General features: G+C 47.1%; 5 protein-coding genes across 5 annotated transcripts; 3 read left to right on the top strand and 2 right to left on the bottom strand.

Moving 5' to 3' along the window:
• Positions 1-1,520: 1,520 nt before the first annotated feature.
• On the top strand, positions 1,521-6,044 carry PCOAH_00030960 (Uncharacterized protein; the record flags this gene model as incomplete). Its single annotated transcript, XM_020059896.1, has 1 exon — positions 1,521-6,044. One exon carries the CDS (start codon positions 1,521-1,523, stop codon positions 6,042-6,044), a length of 4,524 nt encoding a protein of 1,507 aa, XP_019915336.1.
• Positions 6,045-6,540: 496 nt separating this feature from the next.
• Positions 6,541-8,015, bottom strand: PCOAH_00030950 (Uncharacterized protein; the record flags this gene model as incomplete). The annotated part of the gene is made up of 4 exons (XM_020059895.1): positions 6,541-6,868; positions 7,025-7,262; positions 7,385-7,554; positions 7,690-8,015. The coding sequence occupies 4 exons, from the start codon at positions 8,013-8,015 to the stop codon at positions 6,541-6,543; spliced, it is 1,062 nt and encodes a 353-aa protein (XP_019915276.1).
• Positions 8,016-12,037: 4,022 nt separating this feature from the next.
• PCOAH_00030940 (Triose or hexose phosphate/phosphate translocator) lies at positions 12,038-13,072 on the top strand (the record flags this gene model as incomplete). The annotated part of the gene is made up of 1 exon (XM_020059894.1): positions 12,038-13,072. One exon carries the CDS (start codon positions 12,038-12,040, stop codon positions 13,070-13,072), a length of 1,035 nt encoding a protein of 344 aa, XP_019915520.1.
• Positions 13,073-14,422: 1,350 nt separating this feature from the next.
• Positions 14,423-15,883, top strand: PCOAH_00030930 (Transcription factor iib; the record flags this gene model as incomplete). Its single annotated transcript, XM_020059893.1, has 4 exons — positions 14,423-14,475; positions 14,600-14,792; positions 14,926-15,006; positions 15,116-15,883. The coding sequence occupies 4 exons, from the start codon at positions 14,423-14,425 to the stop codon at positions 15,881-15,883; spliced, it is 1,095 nt and encodes a 364-aa protein (XP_019915384.1).
• A 132-nt stretch (positions 15,884-16,015) lies between these two features.
• PCOAH_00030920 (Guanidine nucleotide exchange factor) lies at positions 16,016-22,672 on the bottom strand (the record flags this gene model as incomplete). The annotated part of the gene is made up of 1 exon (XM_020059892.1): positions 16,016-22,672. One exon carries the CDS (start codon positions 22,670-22,672, stop codon positions 16,016-16,018), a length of 6,657 nt encoding a protein of 2,218 aa, XP_019915292.1.
• Positions 22,673-23,153: the final 481 nt, after the last annotated feature.

The raw sequence follows: 23,153 nt of genomic DNA, 5'->3' as shown, positions 1-23,153 counted from the left end.
GATTCTTTCCCTGTCACTCTCCTCATCGCATGCTCATGCGGGGGGAAGGGATCATCATTCTGCTCACCTGAGGGGGACGGGGGCAAAAATCCAAAGTGGGGATGCAAAAGCGAAGTCACGTCCTCGCGAAAAAAAAAAAAATTGCGGAAAACTGTCTGGACTGCTTCTCATACGTTTGGTTCGACCTCCGCAGCAAAGTAATGCGAGATGGGCAAGCAGGTGTGCAGCTTTTTTCTGTTGATTGCGCTTGTCCTCGTCGCTTTCCCTGTTGGTCTGTTTTTCTTTTCTGAACATGTGCAGGTAAAATTGTCGAGTTGCCAATATTCGGTTCTTTGGGGGGGGATCAAAAAAGAAGGAAAGAAAAAAAAAAAAAAAAAAAAAGGACACTAAGGGGAGAGTTAAATTTCGCCGAATGGTTAAAGTGAACCGGGGAGACTCAAGTCGGTTACGCATAAGGTACGCGTTTTGTTCTTTTTGTTCGCTTTGCTCGTCTCGCTTGGCGTGTTCCTTTTCTTCCCACCCGGTTTAGCATGGTGACCCTTTCTGGACATGTCAAATGGGGTGGACGCAAAGTGTGTGTGCTCCGTCTCGCCCCTGTCCCGCGCATCAGAACTCCTTCGCCAATTTGCCACTCGCATAACGGGACCATTGTCCAATTTACTCATCGGCTCACCCCTGCCATTTCGGGTGCATTCCCTTAAAGGCGAGTTTTTCCCCAAATGGATACACACGCTCTCCCACCACCACCCATCGACACAAGACTGCCGTTTCATTTTCCAGAAAAAGAAAAAAAAATTCCATTCAGAAGGTCTCCTGAAAGCATGGTCATAGCGCTGGTATGCGAAGAAAAATTCCCCTTCCGCGATTCATGTAAAAAAAGTCTGAAAAAAAAAAAAAAATTAGCACATTGCCGGGTGGGTAATTCCACACGAGCAAAAAGGTTGTTTTCCTGGAAAGGCTTCAACTTTGTTCTGTTTTTCTTTTTTTTTTTTTTTTTAAATCCCTTACATTGGCGCACGTGGAATTATGTCGTCCGTTTGATAGGTCGGGTGACCAAAGGGAGGATAAAATAAAATAAACGTGCCCATTTAAACGTATGTCCGCACGTGGGGTATGCTCACACATGGTGATACATTCCGATACGCATACGTGCATGCAGGAAGGCAAATAGCCCTTTAATTTTTTTTTTTTTTTTTTCCACCTTTCCTTCATGGGGAGGATGGGAAATGGTGGCATGTCTTGTTGGTTTTGCTAAGACACCTGTCCGATCTGAACAAACACGAGGAAATAAGTAGACACGTGTCTTGTGAGAAAGGGGGGGAGATACACTCCTTTGTTATTTACCATCTGAGACGAATCCATCGTTAGCATGGTGGGATGTCACGTTGGGTGGGCAGCATAAACCAGAAGAGGCTTCTCCCTTGTGGTAAAACCGACGCCAGTGAGGGTCATTAAGGAAGCAGCTCCATCGACCACTCACTCATCCTCCTAACAGACCACACCAGGAACGACTCACCCCCATGCTGAGCGTGTCCCTCCTCCGAGACGTAGAAAAGCGCGCACTGCGGCGCCGGAAGGAGGAGGGATACACGCAGAAGAGCAACCATCCTCCGCAGAAGAATGAAGAAGAACTGAAGGATATTTTAATTGAGTTGCCAAAGTTGCATGAACGAAACGACAAGGAAGTAATCTCCGCTTTGGTGAGGAGTTTCCTGGACAAGAACCCAAAGAGTGTCCTTGCGTATGAGCTGTTCAGTAAGTTCTACGTGAAGATCGGGGATTATAAGTCGGCCCTGAACCTGCTCTATGCTGCCTTGTACCTTGACCAGAAGAATGAGAAACTGGCTAGCTTGCTTAAACTGTGTGAGGAGCGCCAGGTGAGCAAGGAGGCCAGGATCCCCACGAAGTACAAGGAGCGGATCTGCTACCCGGAGAGGCGCAAAGAACTACCCTTCCCCTCGGCGGCCACATTGGATGGTGAAGGAAGCGATGGTAGAAACGATGGTAGAAGCGATCGTAGCAACGTTGGAAGCGACGCTGAAAGCAGTGACAACCAGCCCGAACGTAACAACTTGGTGAAACTCCTCCCGGCAAAGCAGCACATCGCCCTAGCAAAAAGAGACATGGAGCCAGGCGAAGTGGTCCTCCAAGTTAAGCCACTAATACTAACCCAACACATCTTCTGCAACAGCTATGTCTACCCAACCTGTTACCACTGCTTGAAAGAAAGAAACCTCTCCAACAAATGCTACCAATGTCCCGTAAATCCACACACATGCACACACATCTTCTGCAGTTGGAAATGTTTGGCACAAAATATGAAGGTACACAAGGAGGAGTGTCCTATCCTTCCAATCATTTCCGCTGCTGCGAAAGAAGCAAAGCTGATGCTTCATGTGGTACTTCACATATTTCGTGTCCTCATTAAAGTGAGGATTGACAAAGAATACAAAGACAAGGAGCAACAAATTCTAAAGGACCTCTTCTTAAATGAGTCCTTTTACCAAGTGGTTAAGGCGAATCAAGTTGAGCTATTCAATTCATTTAACACCTTAGCTAATCGGATTATTTTAGAGTTCCCTTCGTCTTTTTATCTCCACTTGAAACAGAAGGAGCTTGTTGAATTTATGCTCATCGTATGGCAATACTCTCTCTCCGTTAAGTATTACTCTCCCTCCTCCATTATTAAGCAAGTCAACCCTGAAACGACCTTTGGGTTAGTTTTCTCCCCCGAGGTGGCTAAACTGCATCACAGCTGTGTTCCAACTTGCTCCTTCCATTACGACGAGGAAGGACTTATAACCATCAGATCTATTTGTAATATACCGCAAGGAGGTAAACTGTGCATAAGCATTTTATCGGACCAGTATGTACCCCTCAGTGTTAGAAAGAGCTTCCGAGGAATGGCTCGTCTTTTCAGTTGTGGGTGCATTAGGTGCACCGACTCAACGGAAAATAATTTGCACCTTAGGAGTATGAAGTGTCCTAGGTGCGTCCAAGGTTATATCTACCCGATGAAGACGGAGGCGCTGATTGAGGCGCTCAACATGGAGGGGGGACCAAATCATCGCAATTGTGACAAGGGAGACGAAGTCGGTAAAAAAAAACTAGCCAATAATGGAAAGGATACGGTCAAAGAGGTGACACGCAAACTGGGGGGAGATGCAGAACGGTGGTTGTGCTCAAACTGCGGGAAGCTGTCCCTCCAGGGGAATAAGCGTTGCGTGCGTCTGGAGAGAAGTATCTACACCCAGTACCAAGAAGCGGAGGAGAAATACATGCAGGGGGACATCATCCAGGCGAAGAAGAAGCTCCTACAGATACACAACGAAGTGCAGTACCTACTGCACCCGAATCATCATATCCTGTTTAACGTGCACACCTTACTAGCAGGATTGATGAGACACGATCATAACAGACAATTGCACGAGTCACTAATCTTCCTTCGCAAGGCAGTTATAGCGGCGGAAAATGTCCTCCCTGTATGCTCACTGGAGAAGGTCCACCTGTATGCACATCTGGCTCACTACACCTTCGACTACTCTAACCACTGCAAGCTGTACATGAAGGAAGGGGGGATAGATGCAGAATCCGTGATAGAACCCATTTTTGCGTCTATCTGGAATGCAGCCGTAACAACGGGGTATAACTCAACCCTGACTATTGCGCTAATCCAACAAATGAGGAACTATGCCACCTGCTTCAATGTGTACAGTCCCTACAAGGAGATGGAGTTCTACCTTAACAAGAAGGAAGAGTTCAGTCACTTCTACCACCATGTGACGCAGAAAAAAAACGAGTCGTACAGGCAAATTAGAAAAATAATGAAGGAGGATCCGTTCTACCCGATCTATATGGCATGCCAATGTTTCGACCTGGACTATGAGAGGGAAAATTATGTGGCGCACATTTTCAAGCTGTTTAAGCACATGCAATACGTCGGAAATGGACAAAACGCACTCTCCATTGCGGCATCTTTTGGGAACGTAAAACTGGTAAAGCTTCTCCTAAGGATGGGTTATTCTCCCTTTTCGAAGAATGAACTACATATGAATGCTCTTCTACACATGGCTAGTTCTTTCCTTCCATCGGAGGATCAGAATCTTTACTCCAATTACATCCCCATTTTGTTACAAGAGATAGAATCACAAAAAGTGCAGCTGGACAACTTCGAAGGTGAATACGCCAACCTGTTGAATGGGGAGGACAAACCAAATCGTCGAGGGGGTGCCACATTAATGCCTACGCAAGACCGATACGCTAATTCGCACCACTACACAAACGACATAGAGAGACCCTTCCCCTTCGGGGATCTCCTCCAGGACGAGGAGTTCACCTACGGACCAGCTAGCAGCAGGTTAGACAACAACCAGAAAATTATCCTCACCATTCTTCTAAAACATTTGGATGCGAAGCAGATGTATAAGAGGAGGAAGTACAGGGAAAAGCTCAGACTCAACGAACGCGTTAACCTCGCCGCTGTGGGAAGACGCCGCAAGGACGTAACGCATAAACCATATGGAGTGCACAATTCACACGCGTTACTCTCTGATCCACCCTCCAACTACGTCACTACTACCAACAAGAGGGGAAAATCCAATCAGGAAGAAGTAAAAAAAGGAGCAGAAGAGAGGAGCATCCTCCACACAGGCATACGAACCGACCGTCACACGGTTAATCATCGTAGAAGGAGACAACCCGTCGGAAGTGAAGAAGATGTAGACATGGATTCATCAAAAAGTGATAACCTTAAGGAGAAAAAAAAAAAAAAAAAAAAAAATTTTTTGAATAATACAAGGGGGAGAAACAACTCAGATGAAAGTTGTACCTCCCCCATGTGCAGCAGCTTCGATTCTGGGAAGTCAGACGACGTCCTAAACAACAAGGTGAAACATTACTATGTGCAGAAAATTCTCACAAAGTCTATTTCGCATAAATTGCTAGGTTTGAACAATGCACTTCACTACGCATGCACGAGGGGGAAAAGGAAGCTAGCGAAACAGCTCATGATCTGCGGTGTGCCAGTAAAGCTAATGAACAGTGAAGGCAGCACAGCTTTGCACATGGCGTCATTAAGCGGGCACAACGAAATTGTAAAGACCCTACTAGAGTATCACACTGAAGTCGATGCAATGACGTTCCATGGGGAAACTCCACTCATGTTAGCTGCATACGGTTTGCACCTCCAGGTGGTAAAGACGTTGGTGGCATACGGCGCACAAGTTGTTCTAAAAAACAATGATAACGTTACTGTGTTGCATTGCCTGGTACAAGGACTGCTGCGGACACATACAATTTACTACGACCACAGAGCATATCACAACGATCTAGTATCTGCCCCTGTTGGGGGACCATTCATGAAGAGAGCCACTTGCAAAGGATTGTCTAGTCGAAGCAGTCACCATCTCACTGCACACATACCCATTGTAGAGGACCTACCAAGCGACCTTCTACTTCTTCCGTTTAAATTACTGCATAGAATTAAGAAGGGCATCACGATACTTAAACTTCTAGTAATGCACTGTCCCTTGTATTTGTATGAAGTGAAAGACATAAATGGATACAATCCTTTTGAGATGCTGAAGGCTGCTTGGAGGAAGGTCTGTGAGAGACGCATATGCATGTTGGCCAACGCCGACCTCAGGTTGTCTGCCTTTACTGACCACCAGAAGAATATCGTCTCTCAGGGGTGGACCCTCATCACGGCACTGGTAAATATGATGCTGTCCATTTTACGCCCCGATCGGTCAGTGCTCACCTCCATCTATGCGAATTTCCTTGGGGGGGAGGTCATACCACAGGTAGGGGCAACCAAGCAGGGGGAGACTTCCCCAACTGGGGAGGAGAAAACACAACCTGGAGGGACAACACAACAGGGGGGGACTACCCCAAATGGGGAGGAAAGTTCCCCCCCGAAGGAGCCCACTGCCAAGATGAACCCCCCCACGGAACCCAAATCTGCCACGAGCGAAAAGGCAACAATCGTCCCGAAAAAAATGTGGCCCAAGAAGGCAAAGCTGCCCCCCCCTCCGAAGAAGCAGTAGATATTGCAAAGGAAGAAATGGTATAAGGGTCAACGTAACCTTAGACGGACAGATCGTGTCATCTGTTAGTGAAAAAAAAAAAAAAAATAATAATAATAATAAAAGGATGCCTTTAAAGAGACCCCTCCGTCACCTTGCCACACTTGTGTGCTCACCTTGGGTATCCATTTTTGCTTCCCATACGGGGACTCATACATGTAAATGTAAGAGGGGAGAGAAACCCATTACGCTTACCCATTCTACCTGCGCGCCATTGTGCGGATTATATGTCGTGCACCACTTGGATTGTTTTTATTCTTTAGAGAAGAGAGCGCGGCTAGGAGCGACAAAGAGGTTTCCCAAAAGGACGTAAAAAAAAAAAAAAAAAAAAAAATGTTGCGCAGATTTAAAAGGACGCTGATTTGATAAGGACAAATGGGCAACGGAGGAGCGGCACGAAGAAGCAGCTCAAAGAAGCAGCGCTAAGAAGCACACCCGCACGTCACACCGCGTACTCTCACTGGACCTTCTTCTCCCCCTCCTCCAGCTCGTCCACCCGCGTCAAAATGTCTTCCGTCTTCCCACTCGCAACGAAGTGAATAAACATTTTTCCCATGAGGACAAACCAGTATGCATTCATTAGCAAAATAACCAGCAACAGAAATGTTAGCCACACGCAAGCTTCGTACCCAATGAGGGGGTCAAGCATGTGGAGGTTTCTATGCACTGGTAGTATACACCTCTTGGCGAAAATATACAGGCGGAGGAATCCCCAGCTTGTGAAGAGGATGCAGAAGGAGCTGACCGTCACGACTTTGTGTCTCGTGTCGACAAAGACGCGGCACCTGCGGGGGCGGTGTGAAATGGACGTACTGTGGTGTAAAATAGACATAGTGTGGTGTGAAATGGACGTACTGTGGTGTAGAATGAACGTAGTGTGGTGTAGTAGTGTTGTGTAGTTCGCTGCATAGCACGAGCAGCGTTCCCCCCCCCTTCCTTACGCGGACGAGAAAACCTCGCATATGTCATGGCAGAGCATGATGATGGACCCAACTCGAAGGAAGTTCTGGCCGTAGGAAAAGTAAACCAGGATAACTGCACACAGGTGTTGCAGGAAGTTCTCACAAAAATCCGGCAGCTTCTCAGCCATGAGTAGAGAATACACAGATGTGAGGAGATACCCTCCATTTAGGAAGTAATACAGGTGTATAAGACTGGACGTTTTCTGGTTGGGGTAGCCTACGGGGGGAAAGAAAAAAAAAATATTTCACTTTGGTGCCGCTCTCCATGCATACACACGTGCACACATGCACACTTGCACCACACGTAGCTGCTTCTTTTCGTGATGCCTGCACCTATACCTGCAAAGTAATCGCTGAGCTTGCCCTGGCCGCCCATTTCGTGGGGGAAGAACGTCTGGCCCCTCAGCGCAACAAAACCAAGTGCACTAATTAGGGTGAAGTAAAACAGGTTGAAAAACATCAGGTTGAACCTGGCTACCTTGATCTTCCGTATGCGTTCGCTCCATTTCCTGAGGGGGAAAACGCGAGGGAGACGCATTAGAATTGGTTGCGGGTTGCGCTAGTTGGCAACCACGTGAAGTGCACACACGCTACGCAGATGCGATGTGCAGATGCGATGCGGCAGTTGGTAAGTTGGGGCCTACTTGCGGGGGATCCAGCGCTCACCCAGCGGGTGTGAAACCCTGTGCATCAACCACTTGGCAACCAAAGTCAGGCAAGCGCTAACAATGAAAAATAAAAAGTAACACGGCCTCGGGACTATGTACTTGTCGTGGTAAAATATCTCCATGTCCCTTTGGATGCTCTTAAAGCAAAAGTGGGAACACAGTTTGCTCAGTGCACCCTTCACCCAGGGCACCAGGGTCCCATTTTGCAGCTTCCTGCGCATCTCATGTAGGGGACATATTTGCTGCACTGTGAAGAGGATGACTACGACCAGCAGGAATTTAAAAACTGTGTCCAGTTTCATCCTCCGATTTGGGTGTGCTTAGGAGAGCAGCTCGGGTAGCGCTGCGGGTAGTAGTGCGGACAGTCGTGATTGTGTCGGTGAGTGTACCAGTTGACCGCAGCTTTGTTCCCCCCTTTCTTCTGTGCACACCCGTGGGGCAAACTTACAAAAGCATTTGCACGCACGTGTAGCATGTAGTTGCTCCTGCGGAGGGGCGCTTTATCTGCACGAATTCGAAAATGACCCGCTCAAATGCTACTAAGACAGGCAACGCAAGAAAGACTTCCTACCCCCTAAGTGATCTCTACAGACACACAAATTATAGGCACCCCCCACGTGCACGCTTAACTGTTCAGCAAAAATATGCTTGTAAAGGAAAAGTTCCCCTTGGTAAAACACGTAACAGTGAAATGGACGCGTAAGCAAGAACAAGATGGTGCATGGAAGGGTTAACAAGGGCCTCTTCACAACAAGCGAGAGGTACAAAATGGTTTATTTCTGCGCGGAAAGGTTCGCATGTACCTATGTAAGCATCGTCGAGTGTGCAATGTTCTACACGCGTTTATACTTAATACCTATGTGCATAAGTGCCATGCTAAGGGGAAAATAAAAAAAAAAAAGGAAACGGAAAAAAAGGAAAAGGCTTATCAGAAAGGTGCCAAAAGGTAGCCCTTCCAAAGGGAATGTATGTTTTTTTTTTTTTTCATCCATAGCTGACAGCGCAGGGAGAGGCATACCGTTCTGTTTTCATAACACCGACTTGAGGACGGGGGAAAAAAAAAAAAGTGGAAAAAACAGCAAAGCGTAGGAACACACGTAGAACGACCTACTTATGCATGTAGTTCGTAAAAATGAAGCAAAGTTTACCAGCTTAAACGTGCTCACAGTTCTGCGATAAGGGATTGCCTGGGCCAATTCTCCCCAAGTGCCATAACAACCAGGATTAACATTTGAGGACCCCCATTCAGCGTGCAAACTACAGTGGTTTGTATATTTTTCCCTTGCCAAAGTTAATGTGAATAATGAGCTACGTAGAGGACAGCGGTATATTCATATCTGTGTGTGTGTGTGTGAAGGAGGAGTGATGCCCCCTTTTACGCTGACACACACGTGGAAACAAATTTAAAGGAGTGAAATGGACACGCTGTTGCATTCACCATCTGTGCATTTTTCCCACTGGGGGTTAAAGTGATGACGTCGTAACTGTGCACAAATTTAAACCGCTCATACTTGGGCGTGTATCACCTTTGCAATCTCCTGTGAAGAGGCCAACTTGGTGAACGTACCACATTTGCTTGGTCACGCGGAAGAAGCGTTTTTGCCTGAACAGGTCAGGTGAAATGTGAAGAAGTTTCGTCCACCCAGAATTATCGTTACGTGTTTGTTGTCGAAAATGGAGAAGCGACCGTGAACAGATAGAAGAGTTGCTTCCCCTCCAGGTGGTTTACGTAGCAGCACCCTTCCTGCGTGAATTGCCTCGTCCTCATATTCCCCCCAAAAGGGTCGCATAAGTCGAGGTGATCAACACAGCTAGCTATTTCAAATGGATAATTTTTTTTTTTTTTTTTTTTTTTAAAATAATTATACACACAAGGGGGGACAAATATCTCCTTAATGCATTCCTCCTTTTAAAGGCGACCCTATCCACCACCCTGAGGGGACAATCCACTCTCCCTTTTACACACTTACTTGCTTCCCCCCCGGAAGGAACAAAATGGGACAGGAGCGTACGTACATTTGGAGCGTTTTTACGAAGCGAAGTGTTGGCAAATTTGAAGGTCCCACTTTGGGGGTACACACATATGGGGGTGAAAAAATGAGCGACTAAACCATTTGGAAATAATACACTCCCATGTGAAGGGGCACGTTCTCCCCTTTGCGCTTCTTTGCTTCGCTTTGCTTTGCTTTATTTATTTTCTTTTTACATGTGCTGGAGCCAAATGGAGTGCTTGACCCCACTCCACAGCATTCACGGGGGACCACAATTTCGTCATTTCAAAAAAAAAAAAAAAAAAAAAACACTTTTCAACACGGCACGAGCGAGGGAAAAAGCAAAGACGTAGTAAGCAACCTCTGTAACTGTTGCTGAAAAAAGGGAGAGGCATCCATTTTAGAACTTTGCCTGTGCTACTTTACGCACACCAACTGGGTAGCCAACCTGCTAGACGTTCATGGCAAATCCATTGGGACCCCCGCGTTCACGCAGTTTGTGTGTGTAACTGTAGGAATTCTCATGCGGGGGGGAAAAATAAAAATGGAAGGGGGAGCCGCAAAATGGTGAAGAGGTACCAGCAAATGGCCAATTGTGGAAAGCACAAATGTTTGTGCAAATAACTAATGCTTCCTGGTTCCCTCTCAAAAGGTGTACGGTCCATATTTTGTAAAAAAAAAAATAAATAATAAATAAAAGTTTCCTCCGTGTTAACATTATTTTCCCGCGTTGTATTACGTTTTCACCCAGAATGAACAGACTAGCGCTGCGGTGGCGGGGGGAGGGTTGCTCCCTCGCACACCCATGTGCAACAATCTTCTTTGGGGCACTTCCCTTGAGATCAACAAGCCGTGCATGACCACCCTGAATGGGCTTGCATTTTTTTAAGCACGCCCATTCGCACAGTTCTGGGGTGAGCCCCTCGACTAGGATATATTTTGTGCGCGTACGTATGTGTATGTGCCCACCCCGCGTGCTTTTGTTTATCCTCTCGAGGGAAAGGTTCTTGGGGGGTCGAACTTCTTCCCCTGTAGAGAGCTCCCTCTGTGCGCGCTCCTATACTTTCACATAGAACCCTTGCTGCGGTCGGGCGGGGGCAGCGTCGAGATAGAAGAAGGAGTGAAAATGTTTGCGGAAGAGGTGGAGAAAGCGCTGTCGTTAGTGACCAGGTGAGAGCGGCAACGATGCATCATGTGATGGCATGGCGGAGCAGAGCGCAATAGGAAGAAAAACCAGTAGTAACAGCAGTAACAGCAGTAACAGTAATAACAGTAGTAACAGTAGTAACAGTAGCGACAGTGGCGACCGCAGCGGCAGTTGTCACCGTTAGAGTTGCTCGTGTGTGCAAACTGTTCGGCTCTTCCATTTTCAGTCGCTTTTTTTTTTTTTTTTTTTTTTTTTTTCTTCCCTGTGCATTCTTCTACGCCATGATGTCAGCACTGAACGGGGGGGCAACGCTTTCAGGTTCAGCCCCAGGCGGGTTTTTCCCCGCGTGCACTTGTAATCCCGCATTGGGCAGTACAACCTCACAGGAATATATACTATACGTACCACGTATATATAGGCGGGGTACACCACCCCTATACGTCATAAATGAGGTGCACGTTGCGCGAGCCTTTGTTGGAACGCTCTCCGCCCTAGCGCTATCGGCTCATCTACGGAGCAAAAAGCGCCGTGGGGGCAAAGGAAGAGGGAGGCATATTTTTTTTCACCCCTACGAACAATCACAGCATTTTTCAGAGGCACCACACCGGCCCATCGTTACTACAAGGCACTACATACAACGCGCCAAAAATACACGCCCCGCTGAAAGTAGGTTCATCTTCGTGCATCCCTAGTTGGATCATTCTGTGCGTCATTTTTTTGACTTATTTTTCGGCTTATTTTTTCGGCTTATTTTTTCACCCCATTTTAACATTTTTTTTTTTTACCCCATTTTTTTACTCCATTTTTTTGCTACATTTTTTAAATACATATTTTACTTGCATTTTTTTACCCCTTTTTTTTACCCCCTTTTTTACCCCGTCGTACACGTCCATACTGCGCTGGTGTATATCTTCACCCGTTCGTTGATGCGCGCGTGTGGCCTCACAGACTGTTCTACAGAACGTAGCACAGTAGGGAGGTGAACACGTAACCACGTGACCTTGTCATTACGTCACCGCGTCAGCACGTTAGTACTTGAGTGCTTGATCGCCCAAGCCACCAACTCGGAGCAGTCATTTGGGTTGCCTGCCTCCCCGGGGGAACTACTCCTACCGTGTCGTGCTCCGCAGTTCGCGTAACATTAGTAGTATTGCTACCACTTGCCAACGCTTCGTACCCTCCCAAAATGAAAGACAACACGAAAAATGAGTATGGAACTTTTCCGATAATGATCAACGAGGGTCACTCGGACCAAGTGGGCGATAAGAAATTCCTAAGTGGAGGCATCTACCATACGATTCTGGAGAGAGCCAAGTTGCTGTGTCTGTTCCTAACATGGTACGCCCTAAATATCCTATACAACGTGGACAACAAAATAGCGCTAAACATGACAAAGCTTCCCTGGTTTATCAGCTCAGTACAATTATTCACCGGATGGATATTCATTTGTATCTATTGGCTGACTGGCTATAAGAAGATTCCCAGAATATATACCTTAGACTTGTTTTTAAAAAACATAGGGATCCAGAGTTTCTGTCACATTATGGTTCACTTTGGTGCCGTGGTTTCCATGTCCTGCACCACGGTATCCTTCACACACGTGGTGAAAGCATGTGAACCCGTTTTTACAGCCCTACTCTCCATCCTCCTACTAAAACAGTATATGAAAATAAGTAAATACTTAACGTTGCTGATCATTGTTGGAGGAGTTATCTGTGCATCTGTAAAGGAGATCCACTTCACGTGGTTGTCCTTCTGGTGTGCTACCATATCAAATCTGGGATCCTCCATGAGGTCTATATACGCCAAGAAAATGATGACACAGAAGTCTCTAATTGGAGAAAACCTGAACGCTTCCAACATCTATTCGATGATTACCATTTGTTCAGCTCTCATGTCTCTACCCCTAGTAATAGTCTTCGAGGGAAAGTCCGCATACAACTTTGTCACCAACTACCAGAATACAACTCTAAGTAATTACACCTACCAGGAGATAATAACTAAGATTTTTCTTAGCGGTATTTGGTACTACCTGAACAATGAAGTTGCTTTTATGTGTCTCGAGAAAGTGAACCAAGTCACTCACGCTGTGGCCAACTGTATTAAGCGTGTCGTCATTATTGTTTCTTCTATTATTATTTTCCAGACCCAGATCACCTTGCTCGGTGCCCTCGGTTCTGCCGTTGCGATCACGGGCGCCTTCCTCTACTCCGTCATCTAACGGGCAGCCACCGTGTAAGCCACCATGGTAGCAATACTAGTAGGCGCCCAGCGTGAACGTGGAGGTAAGCCGAAGCGTGTTGTGGTGATGCATCCTCCGGTTGCACAGCCTTGCGGGGGGAGAGCACTTCCTTGATATGGATGACGAAACAGGCGGACAGACGGAGATCTCACAACGGCCGCAACATCTGTAGCAACCACCACGCAGTAAGACCGGCACAGTGGGGACGGAACTTCTGCGAGATGACGCAAGACCGTTCCCCAAAATTCAGCACGTGCCAGCGAACCCACCTTTGCATTACGTGCGTGTATATGTGCCCACCACGTCGATCATTTTATTTTTTTTTGGCTGTTTCTACAAAATTGGCAAATTTTTATAATCCCCCCCTTTTTGTGACCCTTTTTTTACTAGCTATTTTATCATTTCCTTTTTTTACCCCCTTTTAATTTGTCCCATTGCCTGCGCTCCTCGAACGGACGTCTGTGGCGAGGGGGGGTGCGTCCCTCTGCGTATCACCATTATTATAATAATTATTTATAAATATTATTATTTATTTTTTTATTATTTTTTATTTTATTTTATTTTTTTTGAGCCCGCCACCGCTGGTTAGTCGAGCGGGCACTTGCGCGCAGAACCCATTTGTAGAGACCACCCAAACAGACATGCACATGCTTCGGCATCTGTTCAACCACCCACCTCACTTTGCAGTTATCTACGGTAGGTAGTTTTTCTTTTCTAACTCGTCCAATTGATCAGGTTTATTTAAAGGGATGGTAGTCACTGCTCAGTTGTAATACGCACGAACTGGAAAAGAATTGTCTGAGAAGGGAGAGGGGTGTGCTTAGCCATATCCGAGTCCTTCCCGTTAAGGTCCTTCTTTTTTCCCTACCTGTAGAATTCCCACTCGGGGAACTAATAATAATGTAGTTTTGGTATGTTCGAAAAGTTGTGGCGTCATTTGGGAGGGCGAAGTGATGAATCCCTGTTCACCCATTTTGAGAGCCATCCCGCGCATCCCCCGCGATTTAGCACTTTTTCAAAAAAAAAAAAAAAAATACGTAGCTTCTCCTCCTGTAGACACGCCTCTCCAGAGACGCGCATTTTATTTTATTTTTTTTTTTCGCGAAGGGAAGGCAAATTGAGGGTATGGTAGAAGTGCATCTCGATAAGGTGCTGCCAATAAGCCACACCTCGCACAGCAGAGAGTCGCTCTCCCACGTGCGTATGTATGCAGACCGATAAGTGGACAGTAGCAGGCACTCCCTCACTAACTTATTGTCTCATCAGTAGTGTGCTTTCTTCTCCTTCCGGTTCGTCCCTTTTTGCCTCTCCGCATATCTACTGCCCACCATGTACCGGAATAAATACCAGCCGAACATCTTGTCCCTCCTGCTGAGCGCGGGGTAAGGAATCGTCCCGGTGCAGCAAAACTGTTTGGGAGAGCAAACGGTGTAGAGGCACCGCTCCCACCACCACACATGCAGATGCAAATGCAGATGCATATGAGTATGCCCCCCCCCACTGCAGCTCCAAACCACTGGACCTATGGAAGACAAGGACGAAGAAGGGGTGTGTCCGGAAAGTTTTGGACGACACCATCAAGCTAAGTGCCATTGAAATAATGTCAGAAAATACGTCCGACTCGTATATCTACACGGCCCCGGAAAAGTTTTCCTCCCTGGGTATTAGCCTGCCCTTTATCGTCCTCATCGTGAAAAATGTAAGGCGCGAAACAGCGTTACCAGGAGAGTAGGGTTGACCCTGCATTGTCTGCTTTGCTAAGTCACTCTCTCATATCGTGCCTGTCGTACCTGTTGCACCTTTCGCACATTTGGCATCCCCCCCCACCTCAGATGAACAAATACTTTTCCTTCCGCATAAGCATAATGGACGACAAGAAATGCAGGAGGACTTTTCGCATTTCCAATTTTCAGGTGGGTTGCCCATACGACGGGGCACGCACCGAGGTTGTCCCCCTATAAGGGCGCTGCTACATACCCTATACGGTGTTACATGCGGAACGGTAACGCACCCGCCCTGCAGACCGTGACGAGACTGTCGAACAAGTGGTGCACCATGCCGATGATCCTGAACGAAGGCTGGAACATAATTCAAATAAACCTCCAGGAGTACACAGAAAAAGCTTTTCGAACAAAGTATAAGGAGACCATCGAAGTACAGATAAATGCCAGCATACGAATCAGGTGCATCTACTTTTGTGACAAACTTTACAACAATGAAGACCTGAAGGACGAATACAAAATATTCTGCAAAAAAAAAGAGAAGGTGAAATACATTCCCCCGCAATGCTTAAACAAGCCTTTAAAAAAAATGACAATCAAAAGCGTCGTCACCGGGGGAGGGAAAAACTCACCCACTGACGCCCAGCAGAACGAAACAACGGAAGATGCTTCCACCAACGAGAATTCAAAACAAGCAGATGTAGAACCCACTAGTGAGAAGAACCCCCAAGGTGCAGACATGACTGAGGGGATTGAATTATACGAGGAGAGTACTGACGACCCCTTTTTTGGTGACAAAATTGACGGGGAGGGCACCTCTCTGGCGCAGGTCATCGGGGGGGAAGCACCCACCGAAGCGGTAAACGAGACGGCAGACAACGCAACAAACGAGACGGTAGACGATGCAACAGACAACGCAACGAACGACGCAGTAAATGACCCGCACGTGGATGGGGACGACGCCGAAGAGGCCGAACTGCTGGCCCACATCAAGACGCTCGAAATGGACGACGCCAACGTGCTCTACGAGGACGTCAACTACGAGACGTACAACAATGACGACAACTGACGTGCGGACGTAACTGGAAACGGCGCCACCCTCGAGTCGGTAAAAACGAAAAAAAAAGGAACGACACGACAAACGAACGATACGACAGACGAATGACAAAACAAACAGACACAACAAGGAACGCACTGCCGGCTAGTACAGGTCGATGACCAAGTCGTGCAGCAAGTGCACAAAGCGGAGAGCGCGGAGCGAGCACAGGCTCTCCCTATTATACGGAAAAAGTCCATACGAAATGAAGGGGGAGAGACTATACATTCGCTGAATGTCCCTGCCCCGGAACGTCTGCACGTGCAGGACTTTGCGCTCCTCTCCTCCCACGAGCACCAAGCTAAGCTTCAGCGCGTTTTCAATGTCGAAGAATATTTCCAGGGAGAGTAAATCCACCACGGGCAGTAACATCTCACTCAGGTTGTCCAACACACCATCCTGAAGTAGCCTCTTCACCGAATACACATGAACAGTGGACGTATTGCAAAAGGAAAAAAAGTTACTCCTCTCTCGTCTGCGAGAATTTTTATCCATTTTCATTTTTACGAAAAATAAATTTTTTCCAAAGAGACTAGCATGAACAAGTATGGGTCTCTCAATGAACAACTTCGAAACGAAGATCAACGCCCTCTTCACAGTGTCTATATTTTTCCTCACTTCATTTTGGTGCATAAAAATTAGCTCCTCAATTTTACCTTGCCGTTCATGTAACTTTCGCAAAAAATTCAGGTGTTTTTTTTTTTTTAAAATATCCAGGCAAATTTGTACTGCGATGTTTCTCCACTTTAGGAAGAAAAAGGAGTTGCCATCGTTGCCACGTTGGGAGATAAAAAAGCGTTCGAAGGGTTGTTCCGCTTGTTCTGTTCGTCCCGCTTGTCCCGCTTGCCCTGCATGGTTCAGTTTAAATTTGTGCGTATACAAATTCGGCGGGATGTTCTCCTGATGACTTACGTGCACCATTTCGTTGGACATAAAAATGTCTAACGCTTTGTCTATGAGGCCTACTAAATTTGCCTCTTTCTGCTGAGCCAGGGAAAGGAAATTCGCTCTGAGTGCCTTCAATTTGGCTAACAACGTGGAGGTGTCTATGCATGGTTCGAGGAGGGGACACCCTCGTAGACACTCACTAACGATATACACTTCATCACTTGGCTGCTTGTACTCCTGGATGATGGAGAAAAGATATTCCCTATTTCGTATGCGTGTCTTCTTCCGGTAGCACATGGACTGTGGCATGGGGATCCTCGTAAATTCACAAATGCTCATGTTCTTCTCCTCTAATAGGAAGCGTGTGTCAAGCTGGATGTTATACACCAGCTTGCACTGTGCGAACAAATCAATTTGGGTCTCCGAGAAAATGAGGCGCCGCTCATGTTGGGTCTTCGTTTGCGGTTGCACAGGCTGCACAGGTTGTACAGATTGCATGGGCTGCACAGATTGCTGATGCCGCTTCTCCTTCTTCCCCCTTGTCATAAACCTGAGGAGGAAGTTCCCACTCTGCTTGGCCTTGCGCTCTCGGGGCGCTGCATCGTTGGCGGGCATTTTGCGGGTCACTTCGCTTGGCAGGTCGTCTCTGATGTTGCCTGCCGTTCCTTCCACGTTGCGTCCTGTTTGCGCTGCGTTGTTTTCTACGTTGCTTCGCACGTTTCCCCCCCCTTGCCAGGAGAAGAACTCGTTCACGATCTCCACTGCGGGGTCATCAAAGGACAGACACAGATAATTCTGGAATCGAAAAAACAGATTGAACAAATGGCACAGCTGGAAGACCTTCAAGTATACATAGCAAGGTCTGAAGCTCAGGTGGTAACTGAACAGATTAATATACGCGGTGAGGTAAACGTCTTCCTTCGTCCTGCAGAGCATGTTAGTCACTGTAACCATGGAGCAGAAGGTTCTTTCAAGGATGAATTTCACGGAGACAAAACTTTCCCTAAGATTGTACCTCGACAAGCAGTCATATCTGTTTATACAAAAAACCTCCAACATAGATGATACCCTTTTACACAAATTCGTGACGTGGGGGGGAATAACGGGGAAGTAGAACTTTTCTGCCAGCTTATCTACATTCCCTAACATTGGATGCAAGATACCCATGAGCAGCAAATGATAAAAGGGTACATACACAAAGTGCTCCCCACTGAAATAGAAGATCCTATTTTGTGAGAGGTTCTCACTGTAGCTGTTCATCTCGCATAGAGATAGATGCTTAAACAGATTTTTTACAACTGTTTGAAAAATTTCTGGAAAAATCATTTTTTCGAACAGCTTGCATAACTCTCTGAAGACGTGCACCATATCTACTTCTACTAGGACATTTTTTTGGCTAGCTGGCGTGGGTTCATTTAGGTTCTGCCCCGTTGGCGGGGGGACTACTCCTTGCGGATGATCAATAAGTTTTCCCCCCAAGTGGCTATACTGAACGGGTTTCAACTCGCTATACATGTTAATGGGTAAATTGAGTGGGTCTGTCTTCTCTGAAAGCTTTCCCTTCATGAAGGCCGCAAACTCCTTGTCTAGCGGGTCGTTCGCTTCGTCGATGAAGCGGTTTTGCGGGGGGGCACTCACCGTTTGTCTCTTCGGCGGAACAGTATTGAGTGACGCCCGAGCGAGTGCATCCCGGTTGATCGAAGCAGGGGGGAGGGAGTCACCAGTGAATCCATCCCCTGTGGTGGGTTCCATTATTGGAGAAGAATCCAAAACGAGTGGTGCTGCCCCCTTTGCCAATTGTGCGTTTTCCCCCCCAGGGACACAACGTGACAGAGAGTCGAGCAACCTCACGAACGAGTTAGCGTTGCCCATGTCGGCTAGACACCGTGCGAAGCCTGCCAGTATTTCGTTCTTTAGGAATAGCATCCTGATGAGGAGGAAAAAAATGGAGGTGTCTTCCCTGAACAGGGCCTCCACGTGTAAGCAGTTGTCTATCTCCTCCACACCAAGCTTGATGAGAAAAATTGTAAAGATGGTTCGAACGCGTTCGTCTCGTAGGTCGTGGTAGAGGTCGAAAATGAAGGAGCAGAGGATGCGGGTGCTGCTGAGGTAGAAGTTGCGTTTGTCTTGGGGGGCACGGCGGTCACCCCGGTCAGGCTGCTCAGGCAGGTTAGGCTGCTTCTCCAACTGCTTGTAGTCTTGGCTGACTTCCCCTTGCCCACCATACTCATAAGCGTGATATGCGTAGGCCGCACTGCCGTACTTCACATTCTTGCAATTATGAATCCGGCAGAGAATAACCAGATACAGTGGCTGCTGCTGAAGGATGTATACGAATCGTTGTAGTTTCTCCCTGTTGCAATCTAACAACTGTGTGTGTTGGGAGAACATAATGGAAGGACGCTCCTCTTTTAGGAAGACTACATTTGAGAGGACGTAGTGTTGGTAAGTCAGAAGCAATTCGTTGTATTTCCTCTCTTGAGAATGCAAATTTAGGAGAACCTCCATATGTTTCGTGTAGATGTCTATTAGGTCTCTCTCGAAAGAACGCACATACTGTATACTGTTGGTGTATCTCTCCTTCTTTAGTAGCATCTGTATTGCATCCCAGTTTAGCAGATGTGGCATGACCTGTATTCGTTTTATCATATTTTCCACTTCTTCTTCCTGGTAGGGGGAAGCACAAATGAGGTCGTCCTCGAACTGCGTCCGTTTCAGAACTCTCCTCCTTACCAGTTCTACTTCGTCTGCCAAGCCGCCACCATAGGTTGGATGGAGCGGCCCCCCTAGAAGACCCTGCTCTGCTTCTACATCGCTGTCGTTGTCTCCGCCTGGCTCTGCTTCCTCATACGTCACCCAGCTTTTGACCACCTTCTTCGGTTGCTTCAAATGAGTTGCGTTTGTCACCCCTATGCCTAGATGACAGTTGGAGGTATACCCCCATGCGAAAAGATCGTAGGTTCCTTCCAACTGCACGAAGGTTGCGTTCTTAAATGAGTATGCTGTTTCTATGTTTCTATCTCTCATAAAGTAGGGAATCAGTTTGGGTCTCCCACGTATGCTTGTCTCCTTCACGTCATGCAGTATCTGCATGTGTGTGTTGTCACCCAATCCGAAAAGCTTATTGTCATACGTGTGGAACAGAACGTGTTTGTCCTTCCCACCGATGATATGCTTGACGTTACTTATCTGCGAATACAACATTGGTACTTCGGAAGACACTTCATTTTTTATGAACTCCCCCCATAGGTAGATGAACCCATCCATGGAGAGTACCATACTGTAGGTCGCTCCTGCAACCATTTCTTTGACGTAGATGCTGGGATCTATGTAAACCTTCCTCGGCGAACTGACCATGTAACTTGTACCGACATCCGTTAGACCTAACTTCCCACTAATTGCACTACCACATACGTACAACTCATTCGAATTGGTTAATATTAACGTGTGACTATTCCCTAGGGAACATCTGTGTACCTTGTTCGTTAGGTTAATTCTTCTTGGAAGGAGTATGGCCCCCTGTGTGTAGTCCGCCCCTAGTCCTACCTTCCCGCTTTCTGCATTCCCCCAGGTGTATAACTCTCCCTGTTGGAGAAGGTTTTCCTCCTCCAGGTCAAACTCGTTGGAGTTCTCTTTCAGTGCATTTTCATCGAATGTATTGTTCACTATACAAGCGCTATGGTCATGTCCCGCATACACATCGATGACTTTGCTCAGCGATTTTATGTGCACTGGTTCGTAGCAGTCCTTTATTACTCCTATGCCGAGTTGGCTTTTATCGTTCTTCCCCCATCCGTAGACTAGCCCCCTTTCATTCAACGCTAAGGTGTAATTATATCCACATGCTATTTTCACTATTCTGTTCACACATACTTCCACCGTAATAGGAATGGAAAATTTCTTCCCTACGTTGTACTCTCCATTGGCTAGCTCTCCATTTTTATTAACCCCAGAAGTGTATATCTTCCCACTCTGTAACAGGAACACACTAAAGTGTTCACTTCCATCGATCATCTTAACCTTAGATCTGATGATGAGTCCTTTCTTTGGAAACGTTCCCTCCGTTGCATCGTCACCATAGAGGTTTCTCTCGTCATCCCACCTGAGTTGTTCACCCCCCCTAGAGGGGGAGGATTCCTTGTCTAGCATGTAGAACGTCCTAAGGATATCTTTTATGTGTACCTTCCCTCGTAACTCCTTTACATACCTAACTGGGAATTCGTTGTTCCTGTTCAGGTGATCGATCCAGTTTGCTTCCCTTCCAATGAGGTGGTTCAGCACATCTACGTTGCTGTCTGCAGAGTCCGAATCTCCTCCATGCTTACCCTTTAACATTGCATTGGAGGGGCCGTCACTCCCTCCAGGTGCAATGATTCGACTGCAATCTCCCAACACGATTAGATCCCCTACCACAGTCACCCCGAGCGATAAGTACACAGATGCATGCACAGACAAGCACTTATAATTCGTATTAACCTTCTTTGGGATCTTACACGTGTAGGAAGAGGATCCCCTTTTTACTTGCGTAAAAACACCCCACAGGAATACATCCCCCTTTGCACTTAACGCTAAGGAATTAAAGGTACCAAAGGATAGCATGAACGTCTTCCTGGAGGAACACAAATATTCCAACCTCTTCGGAATTAACACATCGTTCTCATCTCCATGACCGAGCTTAAAATATTTTCCATTCCCCCATGTGTATACATTGTTCTCTGCATCTATGCACCCTGAGTGAGACTTCCCTGCACAGACATAAATGATTCGCTTCCTCTTGTGGAGCGCCTTCACCAGCTGTGGTCTGTTGTAACTTTGAATATTTCCAAACCCGAGCCGCCCGTTTGCCCCATAACCCCAGCTGTAGATGTCCCCACGGAGGGTGCATGCCAGGCTGTGCTTTCCCCCGGCGGAGCAGTGAATGATGACGTTTCGGTTGGGTTCATTCGGAAAGGTAGTATGATTCACCCTTTGACTTCCTCCAAGCTGATCCCCTACACCCGCTTCTTTTCTTCCCTCCAGAGAGATACGAACCGGTTCGTATACATTCGCATTTGTTCCATTCCCGACGCACCCAAAGGCGTTACTCCCCCAGCCGTACAGGTACCCCCTGGTGCATATTGCCAATGTGTGCATATCCCCACAGGATATGAATTTAATCTTCGTGCGTTCCTGGAACTTCACCTTCATGGGTACGGGGGTAAACCAGTCTGCCTTCTCAGAGGGGTCCTCCCCCAGAGCTGCTTCCCCAACAGAACCCTCTTCACTCGAAATGTTTTCTACGTCAAAGTGGAGCAAGTCATCTCCGCTACGATCACCACCACTTCTATTGTCACCACCACGGCTACTGTCACCACCATTGCTACCATCGCTACGGTTGTTACTATGCCCCACTGGGGGAGATGGCTCCCTCCCCTTGCTAACCCCAAACGCGTCCAACAACGTTTGGTCCACCTTCTTGTTCAGCTTCTGCAGTAGCTTCTCCTTCCCCCCCGCATGCGTATCTACCCGTTTCGAAGGAACAATCCTCTTCTTCCTAAACCCCAGCAACCCATTGTTGCCCTTCCCGAAGGAGTACACAGAACACCCCACATCGAATGCATTCCTCTTAGCTAAAACGAATGTGCAGTAATAGGTACAGCACACAGAGGAGACAAACAAATCTTCGAAGAATGGAACCGGTGTGGGTTCTTTGCACTCCCTTGTGTTAATACCTACCCCTAACTGGTTGCTCGTATTCCCTCCCCAGCAGAACACAGTTGGCTTGTTCTTATAATACCCAACGCATGCGAAATGGTCTAACCCGGCACTCACTTTCGGCGCGAAGCTGAAAATGTACTTCTCAGATTCGCTTTCCTCTTCGCCCTGTGCATTCATCTTGAAGCGGTCACTCAGGCGGTCACTCGGGCGGTCACTCCAGACGGGTTGCTCAAACGACTGCTGAAACGGCTGCTGAAACGACTGCTGAAACAGCTGACTGGCAACGCAGTTCGTCCCATCCCTGTGGAGTTAATTTTTTTCTGGTCCAGTTCGCATTGCCGCTGCGATGGCCCTGCACGTGGTTCTTCTACCCCCTTTTTGTCTAGTCCTTCCAACTATCCTTCGTGGGCATATCGACAAAAAGAGGAAAAAAAAAAATAATAAATAATAAAATAATGCAAATGTGCACACGTGATTGTATGCATAATACACGCAAGTTGCTACATTTGCCTGTTTTTTTCTTTTTTGTTGTTTCTCCTTTTCGGGCAACACGCACGCCCCCTCCCCCCACGCGGGAACAACGCGCCGATTTTTTCTCCCCGCGGATTTTCCTTTCGCACCTAGTTGGCAACCTGCACAGCAGAAAAAAAAAAAAAAA

Source organism: Plasmodium coatneyi, chromosome 10, assembly GCF_001680005.1.
Source record: "Plasmodium coatneyi strain Hackeri chromosome 10, complete sequence".
NCBI classification, from domain to species: Eukaryota; Apicomplexa; class Aconoidasida; order Haemosporida; family Plasmodiidae; genus Plasmodium; species Plasmodium coatneyi.
This window is presented reverse-complemented; position numbering and strand designations above follow the sequence as displayed.